This window comes from Taudactylus pleione, unplaced genomic scaffold (genome assembly GCF_031769625.1).
Source record: "Taudactylus pleione unplaced genomic scaffold, aTauple2 ptg000335l, whole genome shotgun sequence".
NCBI classification, from domain to species: domain Eukaryota; kingdom Metazoa; phylum Chordata; class Amphibia; order Anura; family Myobatrachidae; genus Taudactylus; species Taudactylus pleione.
The window spans coordinates 1,074,785-1,097,144 of record NW_028284736.1 but is presented as its reverse complement, the minus strand read 5'-3'; the positions used below and the strand labels follow the sequence as shown (position 1 = coordinate 1,097,144).

The 22,360-nt window shown below is 47.2% G+C and overlaps 1 protein-coding gene across 1 annotated transcript in view; it reads right to left on the bottom strand.

Annotated features, from left to right (window-relative positions):
- Positions 1-16,582: 16,582 nt before the first annotated feature.
- HEPACAM2 (HEPACAM family member 2) overlaps positions 16,583-22,360 on the bottom strand; it is a 120,403-nt gene continuing 114,625 nt past the window's right edge. Inside the window, exon 10 of the mRNA XM_088443865.1 lies at positions 16,583-18,596. Within this exon, the coding sequence (XP_088299991.1) occupies positions 18,593-18,596 (4 nt within the window). The 3' untranslated portion in view covers positions 16,583-18,592. The remainder of the gene's footprint in view (positions 18,597-22,360) is intronic.

Sequence of the window (22,360 nt, the reverse complement as noted above, 5' to 3'; positions counted from 1 at the left end):
ATGTGTATGTTGAAATCACCAGGAAGAGGTAAAGGCAAACTGCAAAATCACCAAAAGTCAAGCCACAAAAACACGAAGAAAGGCACGACACATGATTACATACAAACAGTTTGTGCTTTAAAAAAAATAAAAATAAAAACATACCGGGAGCCAAAACGGGAGCTCCGGAAATGCCTCCATGATCCTCCTCGGAGGATCCGTCATTCCCCAAAGAATGGGGAGGAGTTATGATGGACTCCGGGGAGGGGGTAATTGGAAGAGGGGTGGGTGGAGGAGAGGGGGAAGTGGGACGGAGGGGAAGGAGGCCCGACATTTCCGGGAGAGGGTCTGGGAAGGATGGGGAGGAGTGGGGAATAGGGGAAAGATTTGGGGTGGAGTGTTGGCTGGGGGTTGGGGATAGTGGCCGGGAACGCCGTCTGGACGGACGGTGACGGCGGAGTCTTGGCTGTCCCCCTAAAATATGTCAAAGAAATTGCGGTTAGTTCATGGACAAATCCGGGGACCAAAACTAAAAAAAAAACAACCCAAAAAATAAGCCAAATAGGAGTAGAATGAATAAATCAGAAATAGAGGGAAAACATGCACACGCAGATATGAGTACAAATAATAAATAGGACAGACAGGAAAACATGCACACACAGATATGAGTACAAATAATAAATAGGACAGACAGGAAAACATGCACACGCAGTTTGCCCCACAAACACAAACATTAAAACCACAATACATAACACTTACTTTCCAGGATCTGCATGCGAAAGCATGCCAGCAAGCGGGGCGTTCGCCGTTGCAGGTCGGACCACCTGCGCTCCAGCTGCCCGATGTTGCGGCGTGAGCCGAAGGACCGCAGGCGGGACCGTGCCTCCGCATACGCGGAGCGCTTCTGCCGGTTGGTCATGGGTTGAGGTTGGCTGGTGATCCGGCGATCCATGACCTCCGTAAGCACCAGCAGCTCGCGCCTGGTGAATGCGGAGGCTCTCATGATGGCAATGGTGTTTTTCTTAAAAATCATTTGTGATAAAGTGTGTAAAAAATTTCTGATTGGCTAATGTATTTTGGAAATTAACAGGAGCAATTTTATTGGTTAGTGTATGAGTCATGTGTTCGACAGGGCCAGAAATCTCTGGAGAGTTATGATAGGCTTGATGCAGTGACATGCGTAAGCAAATTTAAATAAAGAAATGAACCCAGGGAAATATGCGGGGATCCACAGCAATAGAACAATTGTTTAATTGTGGTTCACATGTTTTTTGAACAATAAAAGCGAATGTTTCATCCGTACGTATTCTGCGGGTAAACACAAACACGAACAAGAGTAAAGTTTCTTGCATTGTGTTGAAAAAAAACAAACAATTAAGCTAATTGATACATTGATTGGCATGATACGATTGAGGGAGGTAGGCAGAATAAAGGAGCAGGTAATCGACATCTGACAAGGCCACTTCCTGTTTATACTTGTGCGTGCGTTCCTTTCAAGCCATTTCGGGGATGTACGCTCGCTATTTCGTACGCTCGTTAGTTAGAGGAGGGGTCGTCAGAGTTTAGGGAGGAATTTTAGATGCGAACGAAAATACGAGCGAGCCATTGAATTTAAATATTTTTGTACGTACGCCTAACGTACGTGCGCCCGCTTGCGAGTGGGTCTGAATGAGGGCCATTGTTAGCACTGCATACTAGCTTTTGTGATTATTGACTTTCAGGCTGCAGTAATCACTCCCACCACCTGGATTGCTGCTGTTGTTTTTCCTGCTGTCCAGCAGTGCAACATTTAATTACTTTACTTAATTAGCAGATAAGCACCTCCACCAGATCAGAGATATCTTCGTTCACAAATGTACCATGCTCCAGAACGCATAGCCATTGTAGCCTATGGGCTATATTCCGCAAACATTCCAGTATTCCCGGTAATGTACGTTAGCACATGCGCAGTCTGATGACCCCCCATACGCAGTAGCGCAGCTGGGTCCCATGCCTGGTAGTAAAGTATTCATATGCATTTTACACATCACAAGGACAGACTCATAGTGACCCCCTGTCTCTGGATGTGAAAATTAGTAAATGTCAGCGATCTTTAATTTCTTATTGCCATACCAAGTATCAATAATTAATAAATATGGCCCCAAGTGATGTCACTAAAACAAAGAACAACCATATCAAAATGCAAACTATTCAAAAAGCACAAGTCAATAATGTCAATAAATGAAGCATAGTAATAATAATAAATAAGGTGTAATATATTAGATACAGAAAATGTAAGGCCCCCATACACGGTGCGATCTCATATACAATCACCCTTGGACTCTCTCTGGCCGCTGAGGTGAACGATGTGCAGCAAAAGCTGCACGATGTTCACCTAATCTATCGTGCACGATCTAATGATTTGCATAATCATTAGATCGAGTGTGATATGACACAGATACATGTAGTCATTGTCACAGAACACGGACGGGTCAGCGTGCCCCGCCCCCCAAAAAAACACAGCAACCAGCCCCAGGTTTTTAGTGACCCAGTGCTGGTTGTGCTTAAATACAGTGGACAAATGACATGAGGGTCCCCTGTACTTGATCACAACCAGCACCGGGCTAGTCAGAACCAGCCCTGGCTTTCAAAATATGGGGGACAAATAACATAGGGGTCCCCCATACTTTGCGCAACCAGCACTGGGCTCTGATCCGGTCCTGGTTCTGGAAATACAGGGGGAAAAAATTAGTAGGGTCCCCCTGTATTATACAGAACCAGCACCAGACTTTTTCTAGTGGGGGGCTTATGCCACATCCAGGTGAGCCCTTTCACCGGGACCACCAGCCGAACCATTAACCCTGACCCTAGTCAGCCCAAGCCGGGGATCCCTGGGAAGCCCCAATAAAGGGGCCTCTCTCTCCAGAACATCCCAGGCCTAAGCTGATAGTCAATGGTGGGAACCAAACTCTTTCAGCCAATGAGCGCTCAGTGGCGGGGGTTTCCATAGTGATATCCTGCCGCTGAGCTCTCATTCGAGAAGAACCATCCTTACAGGACAATACTAAATTCCTCTGCTTGCATATTTTCGTGTTTTTATTTGCCAAGACCCCATGAGATGCCTACTTTGGAACGAAGAAGACCCGAACTTCACATAGGAGACGGAGTATGGATATTTTTTTTTACAGGTACCCTGTGGATTCTACTGGACAAGTGGACATGATTGGCTTCAGGGATACATAGGTGAGTATGTGAGATAGTGTGTGCCTGTATGTTTAATAAACTTATACATTGTATGGTGTGTGTGTCCTGTGTTTATTTTTAATATTGCTTTTGCTGTGGTACTACAGGTACTTTTGGGCCCGTAATGTACCGCATGCTGGTACTTGTGGTTCTCCAAGTACCAGCATGCAGGGGAGGCTTGCTGGGATCTGTAGTTCCACAGCAAAAGACAATATTTTTAACTATTTCAAATGCACTACATTACACTATCAACCCGGCACTTACTGCCCCAGGGGTGCTGGTTCTGGATAATACCCTACTCATTTTTCCCCCTGTATTTCCAGGAGCAGATCAGAGCCCAGTGCTGGTTGCGCAAAGAACGGGGGACCCCTACGTCGTTTTTGTCCCCCGTATTTTGACAACCAGGGCTAGTTCTGACTAGCCCGGTGCTGGTTGTGCTTAAGTACAGGGGACCCCTACTTTGTTTGTCCAGTGTATTTAAGCACAACCAGCACTGGGTCACTAAAAGCCTGGTGTTGGTTGCTCTTTTTTTGTTGTGGGGGGGGGCACGCTTTTTTATTTATTTTTTACCGCAGCAGCACAGACTGGTCTCTCTGATCCTGTCCGTGCTCTGTGTCACTGATACAGATGCGTGTAGCATGGATCTCCGTGGTCCGTGCTACATGCATCGCTATTGTGCATGATGTGCAAAAAAAAGACGTACAATGTTTGTTACATCGTACACAATAGTTCGAAATCTTACTGCAGGTTCAGTTGATCCACGATGCTGATAAGCGATGCCGGGGAGTCGGGACGCGCATCGGCAATCGTACTGGAATACACCACTTTTTAACACGATTGGTCGGACTCGTTACAAATGATTGAAAACGGCCAAATCCTGTAAAAATTTGCACCGTGTAAGGGCAGAACGTTCCACATCTATAACACAAGGACACAAATGCAGATGAGGAGTGAGTAGACAAGACACCAGTATGAGAAAGGGCTTGAAAGGGACCTAAAGCTTTAGGCATTTACTATCTCTACCTGACTAGATTCCACGGGGCTAGCGCTTACACTCTTTCTGCATATTTATCATTATTATTATTTTTATTAAAATAATGGGAAAACGGGTGAGTTCACACCCTTTTTACTTTATTTTAGTATCACAAATGTCAAGACCATCGCGACCATCGGGGCTTACGACGAGACCCTAAAGTAGGGTCTCGTCAACCTTAAGCCCCAGGGAGCTTCCTGCTCTGTTTGAGCAGGAAGCTCCCCATTGACATCACCGATGATGTCAGTGGGGCCGCCCCCAAACGGCAAGCGTTCCGAGAGGAAAGCCTCCGTTTGGCCGAGAACGCCCCCGGCCCGCCCAGCAAACGTAGCGAGCTGTCACTCAACATCGACAGCTCGACCCGTCTGCTACTAGACCCCTAACGACGGATCACCCGTCGTTAGCCAGGTCTCGCGCATGTGCACGACGGAGCAACATCGACCCAGTTGCGAGCACGTAGAGCTAATGACCGGGTGTGAATAAGCTCCATAGTCACAGAATTCACACAATTATATTTCTATTATTTCACTGCTCAGTTATAGAATTGGAACGGTTAAAGGGTACAAGTTACCTTCACACACTGAATGGAGCCATTATGTCAGTGCAGCTAACATTCGGAGAATCAGGCCTTCATTCAGAGGCGGCCGTACAGTCTATGACCGCACGGCCGCCTAGATGTTTGTCAAGTGCGCATGCGCACGAGGGAGCCGGCTCCTTCGTGCGCATGCGTGAGACCCGCTACGACCGACAGCACCGGTCGTAGCGGGTCTCTTTCCAAAGGGGGCGAGCTGTCGATGTTGATTGACAGCTCGCCCCGTTTGGAAGGTGGGCCGGGGGGGTGGCAGCCCAAACGGAGGCGTTCCCATGGGAACGCCTACCGTTTGGGGGAGGCCCCACTGACATCACTAGTGATGTCAGTGGAGAGCTTCCGGCTCTGACAGAGCCAGTAGCTCTCCGGGGCTTACGACAAGTGAGACCCTACCCTACGGTCTCGTCGTAAGCCGTTAGACCCACAGCCTAACGACCGAAACAGAGGCGGGCGGTCAGGATGCAAGCGGCCGCCCAGTTTCTGAGCGACCGCTTGCATCCTCCGACCGCCTCTGAATGAGGCCCTCAACCTCTTAGGACATTGTGGTTGGTGCATCCATGGAAACTTCAAATGTTACTTACCTTTATATCCCATAATGCTCAGCCACTGGCCACATTGTGAATCTTTTAAAGTCATGAAAATAAAATAAAAAGCTGCCCTACCAGAAACTATAGTAAATGCATTGAAAAGGCCAGAAACCATAGTAAATGTATTGGAAGAGCCAGAAATCATATTATGAGGGGTATTCAATATGAAATGTTAACTTCACTGTCGAAGTTAACGTTTCATATCGGAGTTTTTACCTGCGTTAAAGTATCGGGCGCACTCCCGCTTATCCCCGTATTCAATATAAAATTAACGAAAATGGGAAACTCCGAAGTTGGATTTGCGTAAAGTTAAGAATTTTTCCTTAAAAAAATTGTAAGACCCCCCTAAAGTTGTAAAAACATGGGGGATCACTATGGGTTACCCCCGTTTTAGCCTTTAATTGAAAGTCGGGGATTTAAATAGCCGCAGCAGGTGTTTTTTTCCCGACATTGAAGAAGTGATGCAGAAGAGCACTTAGGTTATTTTTTTCGTTTTTTTAAGTGGTCCCATCAAATTTGGGGTACATGAAAATGGGTACTAGCATAATTTTATGTCCCTAAAGTAAGTTTTTAAAAATTCTGCATTTGTGCACCTGCCGCTATAATTCTATTCTTCAAAACACCTGCCGCATACTTGCAGAATAGCCCTGAACCTGTTTCCCTATTCTTAAACAATTTTTTCCCATTTTTTTTTGTACACCTCAATTTTTAAATACATTTTTTGGGGTGTCCCTATTTTTTTTTTAAACTTTTTTTGAGACAGTTCTTTTTTAAATGTCATTCACAGGGGTGTAGGCTATTTTATTTAAGCCTGCACCCCTAAACCCCAATTCTGCACTTTTTTTCGACACCTATTCAATGGTGAAAAGTTATCCCTGTTTTTTTATCAAAGACTTTTCAAAACTGCGATAAGTCTTTGATATTGAATACGGTGTAAAAGTCAAACCTGCGATAATGACGTCAAAAGTGTGATATTAAAGCAAAAACAATGTTATCGCTCCCATATTGAATACCCCTGTAAATGTATTAAAAAAAGTCAGAAACCTTAGTAAAGACTTCAGTAAGTTTACTATTGTTTCCAGCTTCTTCAATATATTTACTATAGTTTTATGCTTTTTCAATATATCTAATATGATTTCCAGCTTTTTTCAATACATTTACTGTGGTTTTTGGCTTTTTCAATGCATTTAATTAGATTTCCGGCTTTTTCAATACACTTTACATGGTTTCCGGCTTTTTCAATGTATTTACTATGTTTCCAGCTTTTATCCCAGACCCTTTCTGTGATGTGTAACAGGCCTGTTAAGAGTTACATTTTAATAAACACAACTCTATTGCTGCAAGACGCTTATTATTACCTGCTGAACTCATGGCACCAACAGTTTACCGTTATTATCCGTCTAATCCTTCCCTGTGTCCAGGGGCGTTTCTAGAGTGGAGGGAGCCCATGTGCAGTCTCTGGGCCTGATTCAGGTTGGTTCACAAAGCTGCGTTCGCACGCACCCCGCTCGCTGCGAAAATATGCTAATGAATGCAATCGCACGGCAACCGCAGCACTATACCAAGACGCCCATCACTGTATAAAGCCTGCGCACTTCCCATGACATGTATCCGCACGTCAGTGAAAACATTGGTACCATCGAGTAACATCGGGACCATCCGCATAGTTGTGGTTGACCTGACCCTGCCGCAGAAACTGCTAATCTTCGTATCGCCATCTAGACCTCTGTCAGCGTATGCTATCGCAGGGGCTTAATTATGCACACCCCTGTAACCAGTGGCAAACACAGGATTTATAGAGGGGGGTTTCCAAATGCTTGATTTTAGAGTGAGTGTGGTGAGTCCATGAGGAGGGCATAATTAGCACTTAACCTGCTTTAATATGCGTCATACAAAGTGTATTGTGTGTCATAAGTTCTAGCATATACAGGACCAGCGATCACTGTAACCCATAATATGTGTCATACATAGTGTATTGTGGTTTATAATTCCAGCAGATACAGGACCAGTGATCACACTAAGCCATTAGGTGCGGCAGTAGGTCCATCCTGCCTGAGCTGAATGCTTTTATTTTAGATGTGGGCACCATTCCAAGAACATGCAGCACTAATAAAATTCTATTATATTACTATTTCTATTGTGGTAATGGTGTGGGCTGGGAAGGGGGGTTTCCAGGCAGACGGAAACCCCCCCTGCGTTTGCCTATGCTAATGGCGCTTAAACGCCCAGGCACGCCCACGTTTCTCTGACCTCCCCTCGTCACCACCCTCAAACGGTCACTACCTGTCAATCACTGTGTGAAGACTCTGCGTGCTCACTGCGATCGCTTTCCGATCGATGTGGCCGGTTCTCGCAAACGCACTGCATCCTATACGCATGCGCAGAATCCAAACATCGGCTGACTGCATGGTAACGCAGCCAGGGGCGCCGAGAGGGGGGGGGGAGCGGGTACAGTTTACCCGGGCCCGGGCTTCCAGAGGGGCCCGGCGGAGCCCCCCCCCTCACTTCCTCCCTCCCTCCCTCCCTCTGCAGCAGCCCAGCACACAGTGTGTGCTGGGCTGCAGCGGGAGATTGCTTGCGGCTGCTAAGTAGCAGCCACAGCAATCTCCTATGCCTGAAGGGGGGAGCGATCACACTGATCGCGCCCCCCACTGGCTTTGCGCCGGGCTGAGGGGCTCACAGAACACTGCAAAACACTTTTTTTTTTCAAGGGGGCGTGGCCACTCCTTCTGAAATTAGGCCATGCCCCCTCTTTACCGGGGCCCCGCGTGGCTCTCTACGCCCCTGAACGCAGCCTTGCAAACAAACCTGAATCAGGCCCTCTGTCCGGGCCCACTCCTCTCTCTCCAGCTGCGCTCAGCGTCGAGCGTCACACCTGTAGACTCAGGGCACTAGAGTGTGCCCGGAGTCTACAGTGCATGCGCAGGTCTCCGGGAAAATGGCGCCGCGGCCATTTTCCCGGTGTTTTCCCTACTGCGCATGTGCGAAATGCCAGGAAAATGGCCACGGTAGCCTTTTTCCAGGCGATTTTGACAGTGCTGATAACGACGCCGATGTGGGACTCTGGAGGCGGAGAGGTAAATATTAAACATGGGTGCAGGGTGTGTGCCGTAAATCTCAGCATTGTGTAGCAGGGGCGGGCAAAAATGATGTGAATATGTGGCTCCGACCATAGCCCCTTTTGCCGGCCCCGCCCCCTGCTATGCCGACCTGGCTGCCTCCCTCCCGGAAAAGGCTAAAAGGATATCGGCAAGTATGCCCTAAAGTAGTCAATAAGGATTGATAACAAAACCTTAATAGAGTAATGGTCCCAATACATCTGCAACGGATCATCGCGATTTCACCGATCCTGCGCCGGAACGCGGATCATCGATGGCCATCGGTCGGCATTTCCGATCCCATCGCTACATCACGACGATCCGTCGCTGATGTATGGGAGCCTTTACACAGCTTGTACCTAGCGGTTCCGCAATGTGAACGAGTGAAGGGATCAATATGGACTCAGCCAATCAGAAGGGCCTGTGTCTGATTAGCTGGAACAAGGGAAATCACTCTGGTTGACAGTGTATTGACCCCTACAGGTAATTTAAGTTAATTGTTGGCAATGGCAGCCAGGAGCATGCTGGTTCCATGAGCACCAGTGTGCCATTTATTTCTTTTCACTTTACGTTATTATCCTGGCACCCAGCAGTGCTATTCAGCAGAAGGCTGGTTCTCCCTAGTGGACGGGTGGGGTGCATCATTTTTTGCTGGCTTTATTTCTCTAGGGATTTCCGCATAATACTGACAAAGTCGGTGCTAGTTTCAGAACCAGAGCAGGGCTCATAGCCTCCTAGTGCTGCCCCCAGACCCGTGATGTCATACAAGTGGCCGGGGCTGCCGGTGGGAGAAAGCGCAATGTAACAACATCTTCAGATTTGCTAATTAGCAACATTTATTAACAAAAGGGAAGTAGCAGAGAGTTATCGTTATCATCAGGGTTTATTTGTAAGCTGCCACAAAACTCGGCAGCGCCAGACAATCAGAGTTATATACAAACTCACATTAAAAAAAAAAACAAGCAGGATGAGGTTGAGACAGGGAAATGTATCAAAGCTTGGAGAGAGATAAGTGGACAAAGATAAAGTACCAATCAATCAGCTCCTAACTGTCATTTTTCAAACAGCCTATAAAATGACAAGAGCTGACTGCTTGGTACTTTATCTCTCTCCACTTTCTCTCTCTCCAAGCTTTGATAAATCACCCACACAAGGAGGTACAGGTGTGAGACAAAGGGTGGGCAGGGCTCTGCTCAGAAGAGTTTACAGTCGACTGGGAGGAGACTGTCACAGTGCGCCGGACGCCGGCACACACACTTACTGGGTCTGGCGGCACTGGTCTGCGAGGGGACAGCGGGCGGGGGGTTTCCGGCATCTGCCGCTGGTCCACGTCGCTCGTCCCTCTCTCTGATGCAGGCTGGCGCGGCTCCCTAAGGGCGCGCACACCGATCTGCCAAGGAGTTAAAGGGCCATACATGCCCCTTTTACACCCTTTCACAGGAAGTGACTAGGATAGCTGCCTCTATAACGGGGACTCTGTGAACACTCCAGTGCCAGAGTATAGGCTCATTACCATACTCCAGCGTTCCGTGCATATCCTGACTACCGATTTGACCTTGGCTTTGTTTGTGACTCCGATTCTGTCTGATCCCTGGTTCTGCGTTGATATCTATTTTTGACCTCGGCTATTCCCTGTGACCCGCTTACGCCTGCTCCCTGGTACCGTCTCGTCTGTTTAGTTCTGACCCGGCTTGTCGACTACGCAAAAGTTTCCTGCATTGTGTCTAAAGTACACCAGCACCTGTATAGGGAAACCTAACCTGAGGGCCACGACCTGTGTGTCGAACGCAGCCAAGCCCATACCCTCTAGCGAGGGTCCCTGGTGAATACCGCCGGCACATTAGACTCTGCGCCTCAGGAATAGGTCCAGCCAATTCTCTGCATACAGGTTGCATCCACAACCCATCAGAGAGTTGTGACAAAGACAATACTGATACAATAAAGGAGATATCTCAAGCCTTGTAAATAATTAAGGTGCCCATAGCAACTAATCAGCTTTGAGGTAGCATTTATCATGTGCATTCTATAAAATCAGGGCCGTAACTAGGGTGGTGCACAGAGCACACATGCCCCATGGCCGGAATGGGCTGCCTCCACCCGCGAACACCCCCTCTAACTTGCCGTTCCTCTACAGCAGCAATGTATAATAGTAACTGTGTGTCTGGCTTCTCTGCTGGGCGTACAGCCACTATTACACATGGCAGCGCTGCAGCTGCCTGCCCTCTGTGCTCCCCCCCCCCCCGCGCGCTTTGTCGGGGATCTATCCACAATCATCTGCGGAAGTGTCTTCAAGGACACGGAGTGATGTCATGATGTCTATCCCAGTCCAGTCCCACAGTGCCCTGCACCATGGAGCCATCCCTTTGGCATTGGGGCAGTGCTGCAGCCTAGTTAGTGAAGAGAGGGCCTGATTCGGACGCTCTTTCAGAGCGCTCGCTCTGAATCAGGGCCCTCCCTCTCTTTTTTTAGAGCGGCCTCCTGGCCGCTCACATAGCTGTGGGTGACCACCCACAGCTATAGCGAGCGGCCAAAAAGATGGTCACGATGGTCAAGACCATCGTGACCATCGGGCTTGCGATGAGACCCTTGTAGTAGGGTCTCGTCTGCCGGAAGCCCTGGAGTGCTTTTGGCTCTATCAGAGCCGGAAGCACTCCCACTGACATCACTTGTGATGTCAGTGAGGCCGGCCCCAGACGGTAGGCGTTCCCATGGGAATGCCTCCGTCTGGGCAGCCACGCCCCCGGCACGCCCACCAAAGGGGGCGTGTTGTCAACATCGACAGCACGCCCACTTTGTAGCGAGACCCATAGAGACGGCTTGCCGATCGCTATTCGGGTCTTGCGCATGCGCACGACGGAGCCGGCTCCCTCATGCGCATGCGCACTTGGCCAACATCGACCCGCTTGCGAGCGCTCAGCGCTTGCGAGCGGGTCTGAATCAGGCCCAGAATGCGGTACAAGCGGTGATGGAAACTGCAGCCTCCCCCGGCATAATGGGTAAGGTGGGGGGGGGGTTGCACTGTATGGCATAATGTGTAAGGGGGTGCCGGGGATAGCCCCTGGTTACCAGCCCAGGTCTGGGGTGCCCTGGAGTGGGGGAACCCTTTAATTGGTGGTCCCCACCTCCCCAGGCCGGATAAACCTTGTGGAGAGTGTCCCACGGCTTTGACATTACATCCCCACTAAAAAGAGTCTGGTGCTAGTTGTGGAAAATACGGGGGACCCATACTCATTTTGTCTTCCGTATTTCCACAACCAGGACTGGCTCACTGAGCCTGGTGCTGGTTGATGAAAATACGGGGGAACCCTACATCCTTTTCCCCCAGTATTTTCACAACCAGGACTGGCTCAGAAAATCTCGATGCTGGTTGTGCTTTTAGGGGGGACCCCACGTCTTTTTTTATATTTAAAACACTTTTATAGGTTGTTTTTTTAACACAGAAAACTTCATGGATCTCAGGGCCTGATTCAGAGCCGCTCGTAAGCGGCCGCTCGTTCGCTCCGAGCGATGTTTGCCCAACTGCGCATGCGTACGGATCGTAATGCACATGGGCGAACCAGTCAGTGCGGCCGAAAATCGTTTGTTCGCTAAATAGCGAGTGCCTGCTATTTTGAGTGACAGGAGGAGGCGTATGTGGGTGGTAACAGGGGAAGGTGCTTGAAAACGGGGAGTGGAGATCCGAACGCAGGCGTGCTTAAAGGTCAAAACGGGCGTTTTAAGGGTGTGCATAATTAATACAGCAGCGTCATTGACCACGTCACTGGGTTATTTTATAGCCAGAACTGCTCGCAAGATTGTGGTAGCAAAAACCAACCACAAGAATAGCGAGCAGTTCATACGCTGGTCGATGTACTCGATTAATCTAATAAATAGCGGACATGACGTAGGATGCGAGCGGCCAGGGGGCGTATTTTTTTAAAAAACGACCGCAAGTTTTGTTTGCTCATTCAGACCTAGAGGCGTGAACAGACCGCAAAGAGCGAATGGTTCATTTGAATAGCCACCCCTATTTTCAGGACGAACGACCACAAATAGCGTCCGGCTCTGAATCAGGCCCTCAGTGATCTGTGCATGGTTCTGCGTTAACTCGCACCTTGTAATGAAAGTTGCATTACAAGGCGTGAGTTTACCAGCAGTTTAACTCACATGTTCTCGCATGTGAGTCATACTGTGGTACTTAAACTCGCACCCTATTATATTGTACGAGTTGTGGTTTGGTTGGTGGTTTGGTGGTGTGTTGGATGATCGATATCGATCATCCAGCACACCGGGAAGGTGCTAGGCCAGGGGTGGCCAACCAGTCGGAGGCAAAAAGCCAAAAAGATATGTAGTCAATCGAAAGAGCGGATAGCATGCGCGTGCCTGTGGTGCGCGCGTGCAAAAAAAGGGGTGTGGCTTATTTGTCACAAGGCCTTGCCCCATTTTTGTGCGCATACCTTTGGTATGACATTTGCAGGAGCATGACCTTGTGTCACACCCCCATTTTTAGTCACGCTGGGGCCGAGCCCAGGACATTGAAAATAAACATCTTCCCAATATACATTTTTCACTGTTGAAGTGAAAGAAAAAGCCAGAGCAACATAGAAAACATTGATATAGCCACGTTCACATAAAATACATATTGAAATCCAGAACCACATAAAATACATTGAGAATGCCAGTGCCCATTATGCTGTGCCCCCTGTAGTTGTGCCCCATATGCAGTGCCCTCCTGTAGTTGTGCCCATTAACCAATGCCCCCAGTAGTTGTGGACCTTATGCAGTGCCCCCTGTAGCTGTGCCCTCTGTAGTTACACCCCATATGCAGTGCCCTCCTGTAGTTGTGCCCATTAATCAATGCCCCAAGTAGTTGTGGCCCTTATGCAATGCCCCCTGTAGCTGTGCCCATTATGCAATGACCCCTGTAGTTGTGCCCATTAATCAATGCCCCCTGTAGCTGTGGGCCTGATTCAGAGCCGGACGCTCTGACCAGAGCGCTCGCTCTGAATCAGGGCCCTCCTACATGAAAATGGAGCGGCCTCTTGTACGCTCGCATAGCTGTGGGTGACCACCCACAGCTATAGCAAGCGTCCATGATGATGGTCAAGACCATCGCGACCATCGGGCTTGCGACGGAGACCCTGCGGTAGGGTCTCGCTGCCGCAAGCCCTGGAGTGATTTTGGCTGTATCAGAGCCAAAATCACCCCCACTGACATCACTACTGATGTCAGTGGGGCCGGCTTCAGACGGTAGGCGTTCCCATCGCTTCCGTCTGGCAGCCACGCCCCCCCCCCGACATGCCCCCCAATCAAAATCGACAGCACGCCCCCTTTGGTGCGAGACCCGGAGCGACGGCTACCCCGTCGCTAGCCGGGTCTCGCGCATGTGCACGACGGAGCTCCCTCCATCGTGCGCATGCGCAGTAGGGCACCATTGACTCGCTTGCGAGCGTCCTGCAATGCAATGCCCCCAGTAGTTGTGCCCCTTCTGCAATCCCCCAGTAGTTGTGGCCCTTATGCAATGCCCCCTGTAGCTGTGCCCATTATGCAATACCCCCAGTAGTTGCCCCTTCTGCAATGCCCCCTGTAGCTATGCCCATTAATCAATGCCCCTAGTAGTTGTGGCCCTTATGCAATGCCCCCTGTAGCTGTGCCTTTTATGCAATGCCCCCCAGTAGTTGCCCATTCTGCAATGCCCCCTGTAGCTGTGCCCATTAATCAATGCCCCCAGTAGTTGTGGCCCTTATGCAATGCTTCCTGTAGTTGTGCCCATTAATCAATGCCCCCAGTAGATGTGGCCCTTATGCAATGCCTCCTGTAGCTGTGCCCCTTCTGCAATGCCCCCTGTAGCTATGCCCATTAATCAATGCCCCTAGTAGTTGTGGCCCTTATGCAATGCCCTCTGTAGCTGTGCCCTTTATGCAATGCCCCCAAGTAGTTGCCCCTTCTGCAATGCCCCCAGTAGTTGTGTCCCTTATGCAATGCCCCCTGTAGCTGTGCCCATTATGCAATGCCCCCCAGTAGTTGCCCCTTCTGCAATGCCCCCTGTAGCTGTGCCCATTAAGCAACGCCCCCCAGTAGTTGCACCCCTTCTGCACTGTCCCCAGTAGCTGTGCCCATTAAGCAATGCCCCCTGTAGCTGTTCCCCTCCTTCAGTGCTCCCTGTAGTCGTGCCCCCAGCACTAGCCCCCCCCATGAAGAAACTTACCTTCGAGCTGGCACCGCTCCACGACGTCAGGGCTCCCGAGTCCCGCCGCACCGTCACTGCTGCTGCTGCTTCCGCCGCCTGCTGGATCTAACTGGATCCAGTTGACTCGCGGGCTCCTCACATTGCAGGTGAAGTCATGACGTCACCCGCGCACTGCATTACTGGGAACGCTGGCCTCTGAAGCGATCAGAGGCTTCTTTAGCCTCTGATGGCTTTAGAGACCAGCGTTCTCAGTAACAATAGGGGTCTTCCGAGCCGCGAGTCGGGAGCCGCATTAGAAGCTCAGAAGAGCCGCGGGTTGGCCACCCCTGTGCTCGGCGATCAGTCAGCGATATCGTTATCGCTGACTGATGGCATCATGTGTACGCACCATTAGCTAATGGTCTAATTGGCAGATTGTTAATCAAGATCATTTTGGTGATTTTCCGGTCATAGACAAAATGTAAAAAAGTCAGTGACATTGACCCCTGGTATAGTGGAATGTTTTATGCTTTATAAACTTTCATTGTACAGAACATTTTGAATAATTACCCCTTTACAACAAAATAATACTAGGAACACATTAAGACACCACACAAATTTAATAACAGGTAAAAAAAAAAAAGTATATATCTGTACATACAATATATAGGACCATGTATGTTTATTTCACTGTATTACAAAATATCTACATAAAAATATTGCTTTTTTTCTTATATCTTAATATAACATTAGAATGTTCTTTAGAGAACTTTAACTGATTAACTTGTACTTGTTATACTGAGTCTGTTACTAAATATTCTGATTTATCTGCTGTATTTTCCAGAGATGTCTTTATATTATGAGTGTATTAATGCTTATTTGTGATGCCCTTAGTAATGCTTATTTGTGATGCCCTTAGTAATGCTTATTTGTGATGCCCTTGGATAGGAGAACCACGTCTGGTTTATACAGAGCTGTGTTATTTTCCAGCAAAAGAAATAAACAGCTGTAGCTGATGATATAAAGACATGGCTGAAAAGCACAGGAGTTCTAAACATTAAGCAATGTATTCAGTAAAGATGCAGGGGGAGCTTGTACAAGCCAATACATTACAATTATTTTAGAGTGCATGCACCCTTCTGAAAAGACATTAATAAATATATTCATAGATTCTTATAATTTGAGGATGTATTACTGTCAGGGAAGGTATTTGTGCAGTCGTCTCTTGCTGGGCAAATTATAAGGTACCGGTGTACAGCAACATAATATTCGCTTTATACCACATTCAGCCTCAAGTGTGATGTGTCGGAACAATCTGGGCCCAGATTTATCAACAAGTGAAAATTTTGTTATGCCTCATTATTAATCTTAAATGTTGCTCCAACCAATCAGCTCCTAACTGTCATGTGTTTGACAAATGACAGTTAGGAGCTGCTTAGTTGGAGCATCATTTAAGATTAGTAACGAGCGATAACAAGAAAATCACTTGTTGAAAATCTGCACAGTCCTACCCCAACCATACCGTACAGCAGGGGTTCCCAACCATGGTCCTCAAGGCACACTAACAGTCCAGGTTTTAAGGATAGCCATAGTTGAGCACAGGTGACTTAATTAGTACCTTAGTTATTTTGATTTAACCATCTGTGCTTAAGTATGGATATCACTAAAACCAGGACTGTTAATGTGCCTTGAGGACCGAGGTTGGAAATCACTGCCATACAGCATAAGACCTGTCCATCGTCATACCAGTTCTACTCATAAATGATAAATTCTGTGACCTGTGAACTTACAAACACACCGCGGAATGGCATTCAGCAGAACATCCAAACGGAAGCGGAACGCAGAGCTTGTTTTATTGAAAGTTCCCACTTCTGTAAAACAGCATGTTCCACCAGGAAACCTTATTTGCTCTGAAATTTACCACAATTTTACTCATCTCTGGCCCTGATTCAGAGGCGCTCGCTATTTGCGAGTGCTCGCTCTGAATCAGGACGGGTCCGTTTTTTTTTTACCCCGGCCTCCAGGCCGCTCGCTAAGCTGTGGGTGACTATCGCAACCCTCGGGCTTGCGACGAGACCCTTGTGGTAGGGTCTCGTCCACCGCAAGCCCCAGTGAACTTCCTGCTCTAATAGTAGGGCCGCCCACAAACGGCAGGCGTTCCTTCGGGAACACCTCCGTTTGTGCAGCCACCCCCCCGACCCGCCTACAAAACGGGGCGAGCTGTCAATCAACATTAACAGCCACCCGGGCAGTGCGCACTACCCGGCCATCGACCCGCTTGCGAGCGCTATGCGCTCGCGAGCGGGTCTGAATCAGGCCCTCTGTGTCTGCAAGCCAGCAATGGGGATGCATTAGAGTCCTTGGTATATATATATATATATATGAATCTAACATATTAACGGACACAATGCTGTTGGCAGATTTCATCACTCTATGTTAGCGGGCGGGAAATTCCCATTTTAACACAAGCTCAACCTAAATGTAAATTATGTAGTGAGTAAAGTGTTTAAACACAGCCACTACTTAAAGTGTGCCAGCTGCCAAAGCACAATAACTCTACCTGGCCACCTGGTGGGCTGAACCAATGAGGATGCAGCCCTGATGTCATTAGGGATCAGTGACATCACATCACTGAAGCATAACCCTATATTTTTATGTGCCTGTGATGTCATTTGTTCCTAGTGAATTGATAGGCAGCAAATTCATGGTGGTTCAGCCCACACGACGGCTGCGTCCACAATGCCGACATGTGCACAAATTCTACAACAGAATATAGTTGCCATTACGGATGTAATGCCATTGTACTAAGCAAATCTGTACAGATAAGTGAGGGAAATAAAAACATGATTATATGAATGAATTAGGACATGGAAGAGGGATCTTCGCTCCCTACAACTTACAATCTCATGCATATCTCCAACATTCACAACTGGTATCTTAGGACATATTACCCCACATGTGTGTGTGGGTCAGGTCACACAGGGGGCGATTCAAATGTTTTTTAGGTCGTGATAATTAATGAGCGCCCAGTTTGCTATTCAATTGTTCTGGGCGCTCATTAATTATTGCCGTCTTCGCCGCCTATGAGACGAGGTTTAGCCATGTAAAACGGCTAAACCCGTCTAAAATTCTGGTTACGGCGTGCTAACTGCGATTAGCGTGCCCTAACCAGGGGGTTTCTCACACATGACTGCTCGCGTGCAGAAATGCCGGAGCGGGCGGCTATCACGCCCTGACAATTGAATAGCTCTGTCGGGCGTCTTAAACAAAAAAGCCGCCGGCAAAACATTTGAATCGCCCCCATAGAATCTTTTTCTAGGGTCCCCTAACTGGCAGATGCAATACATTGGATTGCAAGGTAAATTATATATTGACACTTGGCGTCCCAGCACAATGGCACACTGCCACTTAGGTGGCAGCTAAAAAAAAATTAAATGTGCACCAACACTTTAGGTCACAGTCCGGTCCACGCGAACCATGGCAGGCACGTGTTTGCCACGCTCATTCCTAGTGAGGCGGCCGCAACTCTTTTCCGGTATGGCACGCAGTTTTTGGCCGTCAGAAATCGGTACTGTTGGCAGTAGGGTTGCCCACCCCTGCTTTATCGGATACTTATGATTTATACAAAGTTTGTGGCTTGAGGATGGGGGCCACGTGACATAATTACTCCAAGTCGGATTGCAACATCTGTCACATACCCTGTATATATCAGTTGTGTCCCTTATAAAAGGGATGAGATATTTAGCTGGATAGCACGCTGATGTTATTGTGCTGTGATCTATAATCATTATAGTATCTACTACAGACTATAGGTTTGTGGAGAAAGATGTTTCAGTCACTGGCAGAAGAGTGAGGTATTTAACTGGAAGAGTCATTTCACTTTACAATGACACAAAGTATAACATTCACGGTGCGATCCACATGACGTCGTCGTCTTTACCTGGAAAAGAAAAATACATAAATGTTATTTTGTGGTAATAAACAGCTTGCATTGTACATTCCTCCCAACATACTGTATACAAACACAAGAAAAAATAAGCCTGACTTACAATTCAGTGTTGTATAACAATATTGTACAGTACTTTGAGGTATTAGGGCTGACTCTGAATCGCTCGCACTGACGATGTCGTTCGTAGTTGAGCGACTATTTTTTTTTTACTGCTCATGTGTCCCTCCCGATTGTATTCATACAGAGGGTTTGATTCAGCAGCGGACACAGGGCCTGATTCAGCAAGGATCGCAACTGCAATTACGCACGCCATCGGCCAATTGTTGCATTCAGCACGTGCGTGAATACTCCACCGCAAATCCAGTCACTACGCAGACCCATCACAGAGTGATTGACAAGAAGTACTGTTTTGGGGTGGTCGGTGAAATGCAGGCGTGCCAGTGCGTTTGAACGCCGTTGCAGGGGCGTGCATAAATTATCCACTGTGATGCCATCCGCAGCTTGTTTACTCACTGCGTGCGCCGAGCATGAGTGCTCTCTGCGTGTCAGGAGAACTGCTGTGTTTGCGGCTGGACAGACCTGCCTTACATGCTGCGTGACTGCAGTTGTGATTTCAGATGCATGATGGGAGAACTATATTGAAAATGTAATCAGACGCATGAATACGGTCTGTCTTCTGGGCGTGTTAGGAGAGTGTCGCTGGCGTCAGTGGCGTCCCTCCCCACAGTGTCACCCGGTGTGGGAAGGGACGCTGTGTGCACGGTGCAGCTGGGTATCGCAGAAAAGGGGCATGGCTATGCGAGAAGGGGGTGTGGCTATGTAAGAAGGGGGTGTGGCTATGCGGCACGAACCCCCGTGCCTATTACTTGGGGGGGGAGAGGGGTGCTCCCTCAGTGACAGGAGTAGAGTGCTGCACTTAACGCTACAGTGCAGCGCCCGGCTCCTGTCAGTGAGGGGGAGTCTGCACCTTGGTGTCACCCCTCGGACATCACCCCCCCTTGTGACGCCACTGGCCGGCGTGTCTGTGAAAGTGGTTGCGTACTCAGACCGCTCACACAGGAGTCCATACTCGGACGCATAACCTGCACCTGCTATAGGGCAAGTATGGATGGTGCAACCAATGGTGGCATCTAAAGACGCAACAGCAGGTATTTTACCATCTACGGACGCTGACAGTGGGCGTCTCAGTCCTTGCACATTCGGACGCACGGATGTACACCAGGCAAATGTGCCATCAGCAAAAAGACGCAAACACGAGCGCCGCTGCGTCCGACTCAGAATCCGCTCCATTGGGTTCAAATACGTCCCAGTTTTTAAAGGTCTGTCCTCCTTTTTTCCACCCCAAATCTTTAAAACGACAATACTTCTTTTCTATTATTTTTCTGATTAAGTGTAAAGAGATTATTCCTGCAAATGGCATGAGTTGTGTTAATTCAAGAGAAATAACCATTATCGCTGGTGTTAAATAACTGGACTGCCCAGTACATACAGCACTAAAAACCTTTATTTCCATCCTATTTATTAAGCTGAGTTATCTGTCATTTTTTATTGCAGCAATAAAAAATATATCATGAATAAAATCTTGCTGGATCCCTGGAGTCTGGCATGGTGAAATGGTACTGCCGGTAACTTAACCACTACCGGGCTATCCGGTTCACACATGCTCGGTAGAACTGAAAGTTCAGACTTGGGTTTTTAGTTTCACTAATAAAAAACAACAACAAAAAATATTAAATTTGAAATATATTCTCAGTTGTAAAAATTAAGCATTTTTCCATTGATTTTATACTGTAAGAAAAAGTATTGCAGCAGTGCATGTTTTGCCTGGGGATAATTCTCTCCAGCAAAATCCAGCAACTACTGCAGGTGTATACCTTGATGTATACAGTAGGTCGATGCCCTAACATTGGTAAAACAGCACAAATTCTGACCATATGTCTTTTTGGCTCTGTGATGGTTGTTTCAATCGGGGTATTTAATTACGTTTTTACTGTCAAGTTCAAACCCATGCAAATCAGTGGATATTTTGTGCAACAAACTGTCAGATATATTATCCAGCAGTTTGGAGGCTTAAAATGGAAATAGCTGGTGATGAGTTGCCAGTGTCAGACTGAAGCATGAAGGGCCCACCGGGGAAAAGCAATGATAGGAGTCCATGCTGAAGGGTTGTGGCTAGTCAACAGAGGTTTTCCCAGTCATTATAGAGGGTGTAGCCTGCAGACAACATGGATACTACAATGCATGGTCTGTTAAACCATGTTCCTGCACTACCAGATAACTGACCCTGTAATAGAGTACCCATGTATAATTCGAGTGTACAGTCCAAAACCTGACATTAGAAGAGGCAGGAGTGCATGCAGTTTTAGCTATCTATTTAATTAAAGAGTCCAAACAATTAATAAATATATTCATGGGGCACAATTATTTATTTATTATTATTAATATTATTATTAGTAAGTTAATAATATATAATAAAAAATAAATAATAGCTTTTTATTACAAGGACAATATAATATTTAATCAATATTAATGGGTCAATATTGTTTATAACAAACAGGGACAATAATATTTTTGTTAATTTTAGCCAGCTTAAATAATTAATGTGGAACTATGTGCATGCTGGCACTTGTAGTACCACAAGTGTGCAGTATGATTGGTGCTTCCATGTTATTATTATTATTAATAATATAATTGGTGTTTTCATCATGTAAATTAATTAAAGGAAATTAAATAATTAACATGGATGACAACATAAAAATATAATTGCCTCTATTATTTAATTTATAAATAATATTGGCCCCCTTAATATGTATTAACTATAATATCGTCAATACAATAAAAAAAAGTTTAACATGTATTATTAATTCGTAATAATAATTTAATTATATAATTGTGGCCTATAAATATATTTATTAAATGTTTAAGCCCCTTAATTAAGTGTTGATTTGTGGTCACTACATCTAGCCTCAATACACCACGCAGCGCGACTTGCCTGGCGTGAGTGAGCCGCCAGGTCCCATGCTACTTTGGTAGCGTTGGACGTCTTTTTTCGTAGAAAATGCGTCTAGGTCACAATGCAATATGACTGGGATGAACCAGCAGATTGTGCTGATTAATTTCATATGCGACACTTGTATATCTGTGTGCACGTGAGTTTGTATATGAAGCACAACGGAACTTGGAATGAAAAAAGCTGAGGCTTCAACAATGTAGAACTTCGTATACAGATCCAGAGACTCCGTTGCACTCAGATATACAAGTGTTGCATATCAAAATAATCAGTACAGTCTGCTAGTCGCATCGCATTGTGACTTAAGGTATTTTAGGCAAAAAAATGCCCAGTGCTAGAAGTGTCTCATGGGACGTGGCACGCCGATTGCAGCAAAGATGTTGACACTTCTGTACAGTATATGTTTAATGTGTCTCTTTATTGTGTTCTGACCAGGCAAATAATTATGGGCCTGATTCAGAGCCGCTCGTAAGCGGCCGTTCGTTCATTCCGACCGATGTTCGCACAACTGCGCATGCGTACGGATTTTAATACGCATGCGCGAACCAGTCATTACGGCCGAAAATCGTGTGCTCGCTAAATAGCGAATGCCTGCTATTTTGAGTGACAGAATGAGGCGTTTGTGGGTGGTAACAGGGGAAGGTGCTTGAAAACGGGGAGTGGAGATCCGAACGCAGGCGTGCCAAACGGTCAAAACGGGCGTTTAATGGGTGTGCATAATTACTACAGCAGCGTCATCGACCAC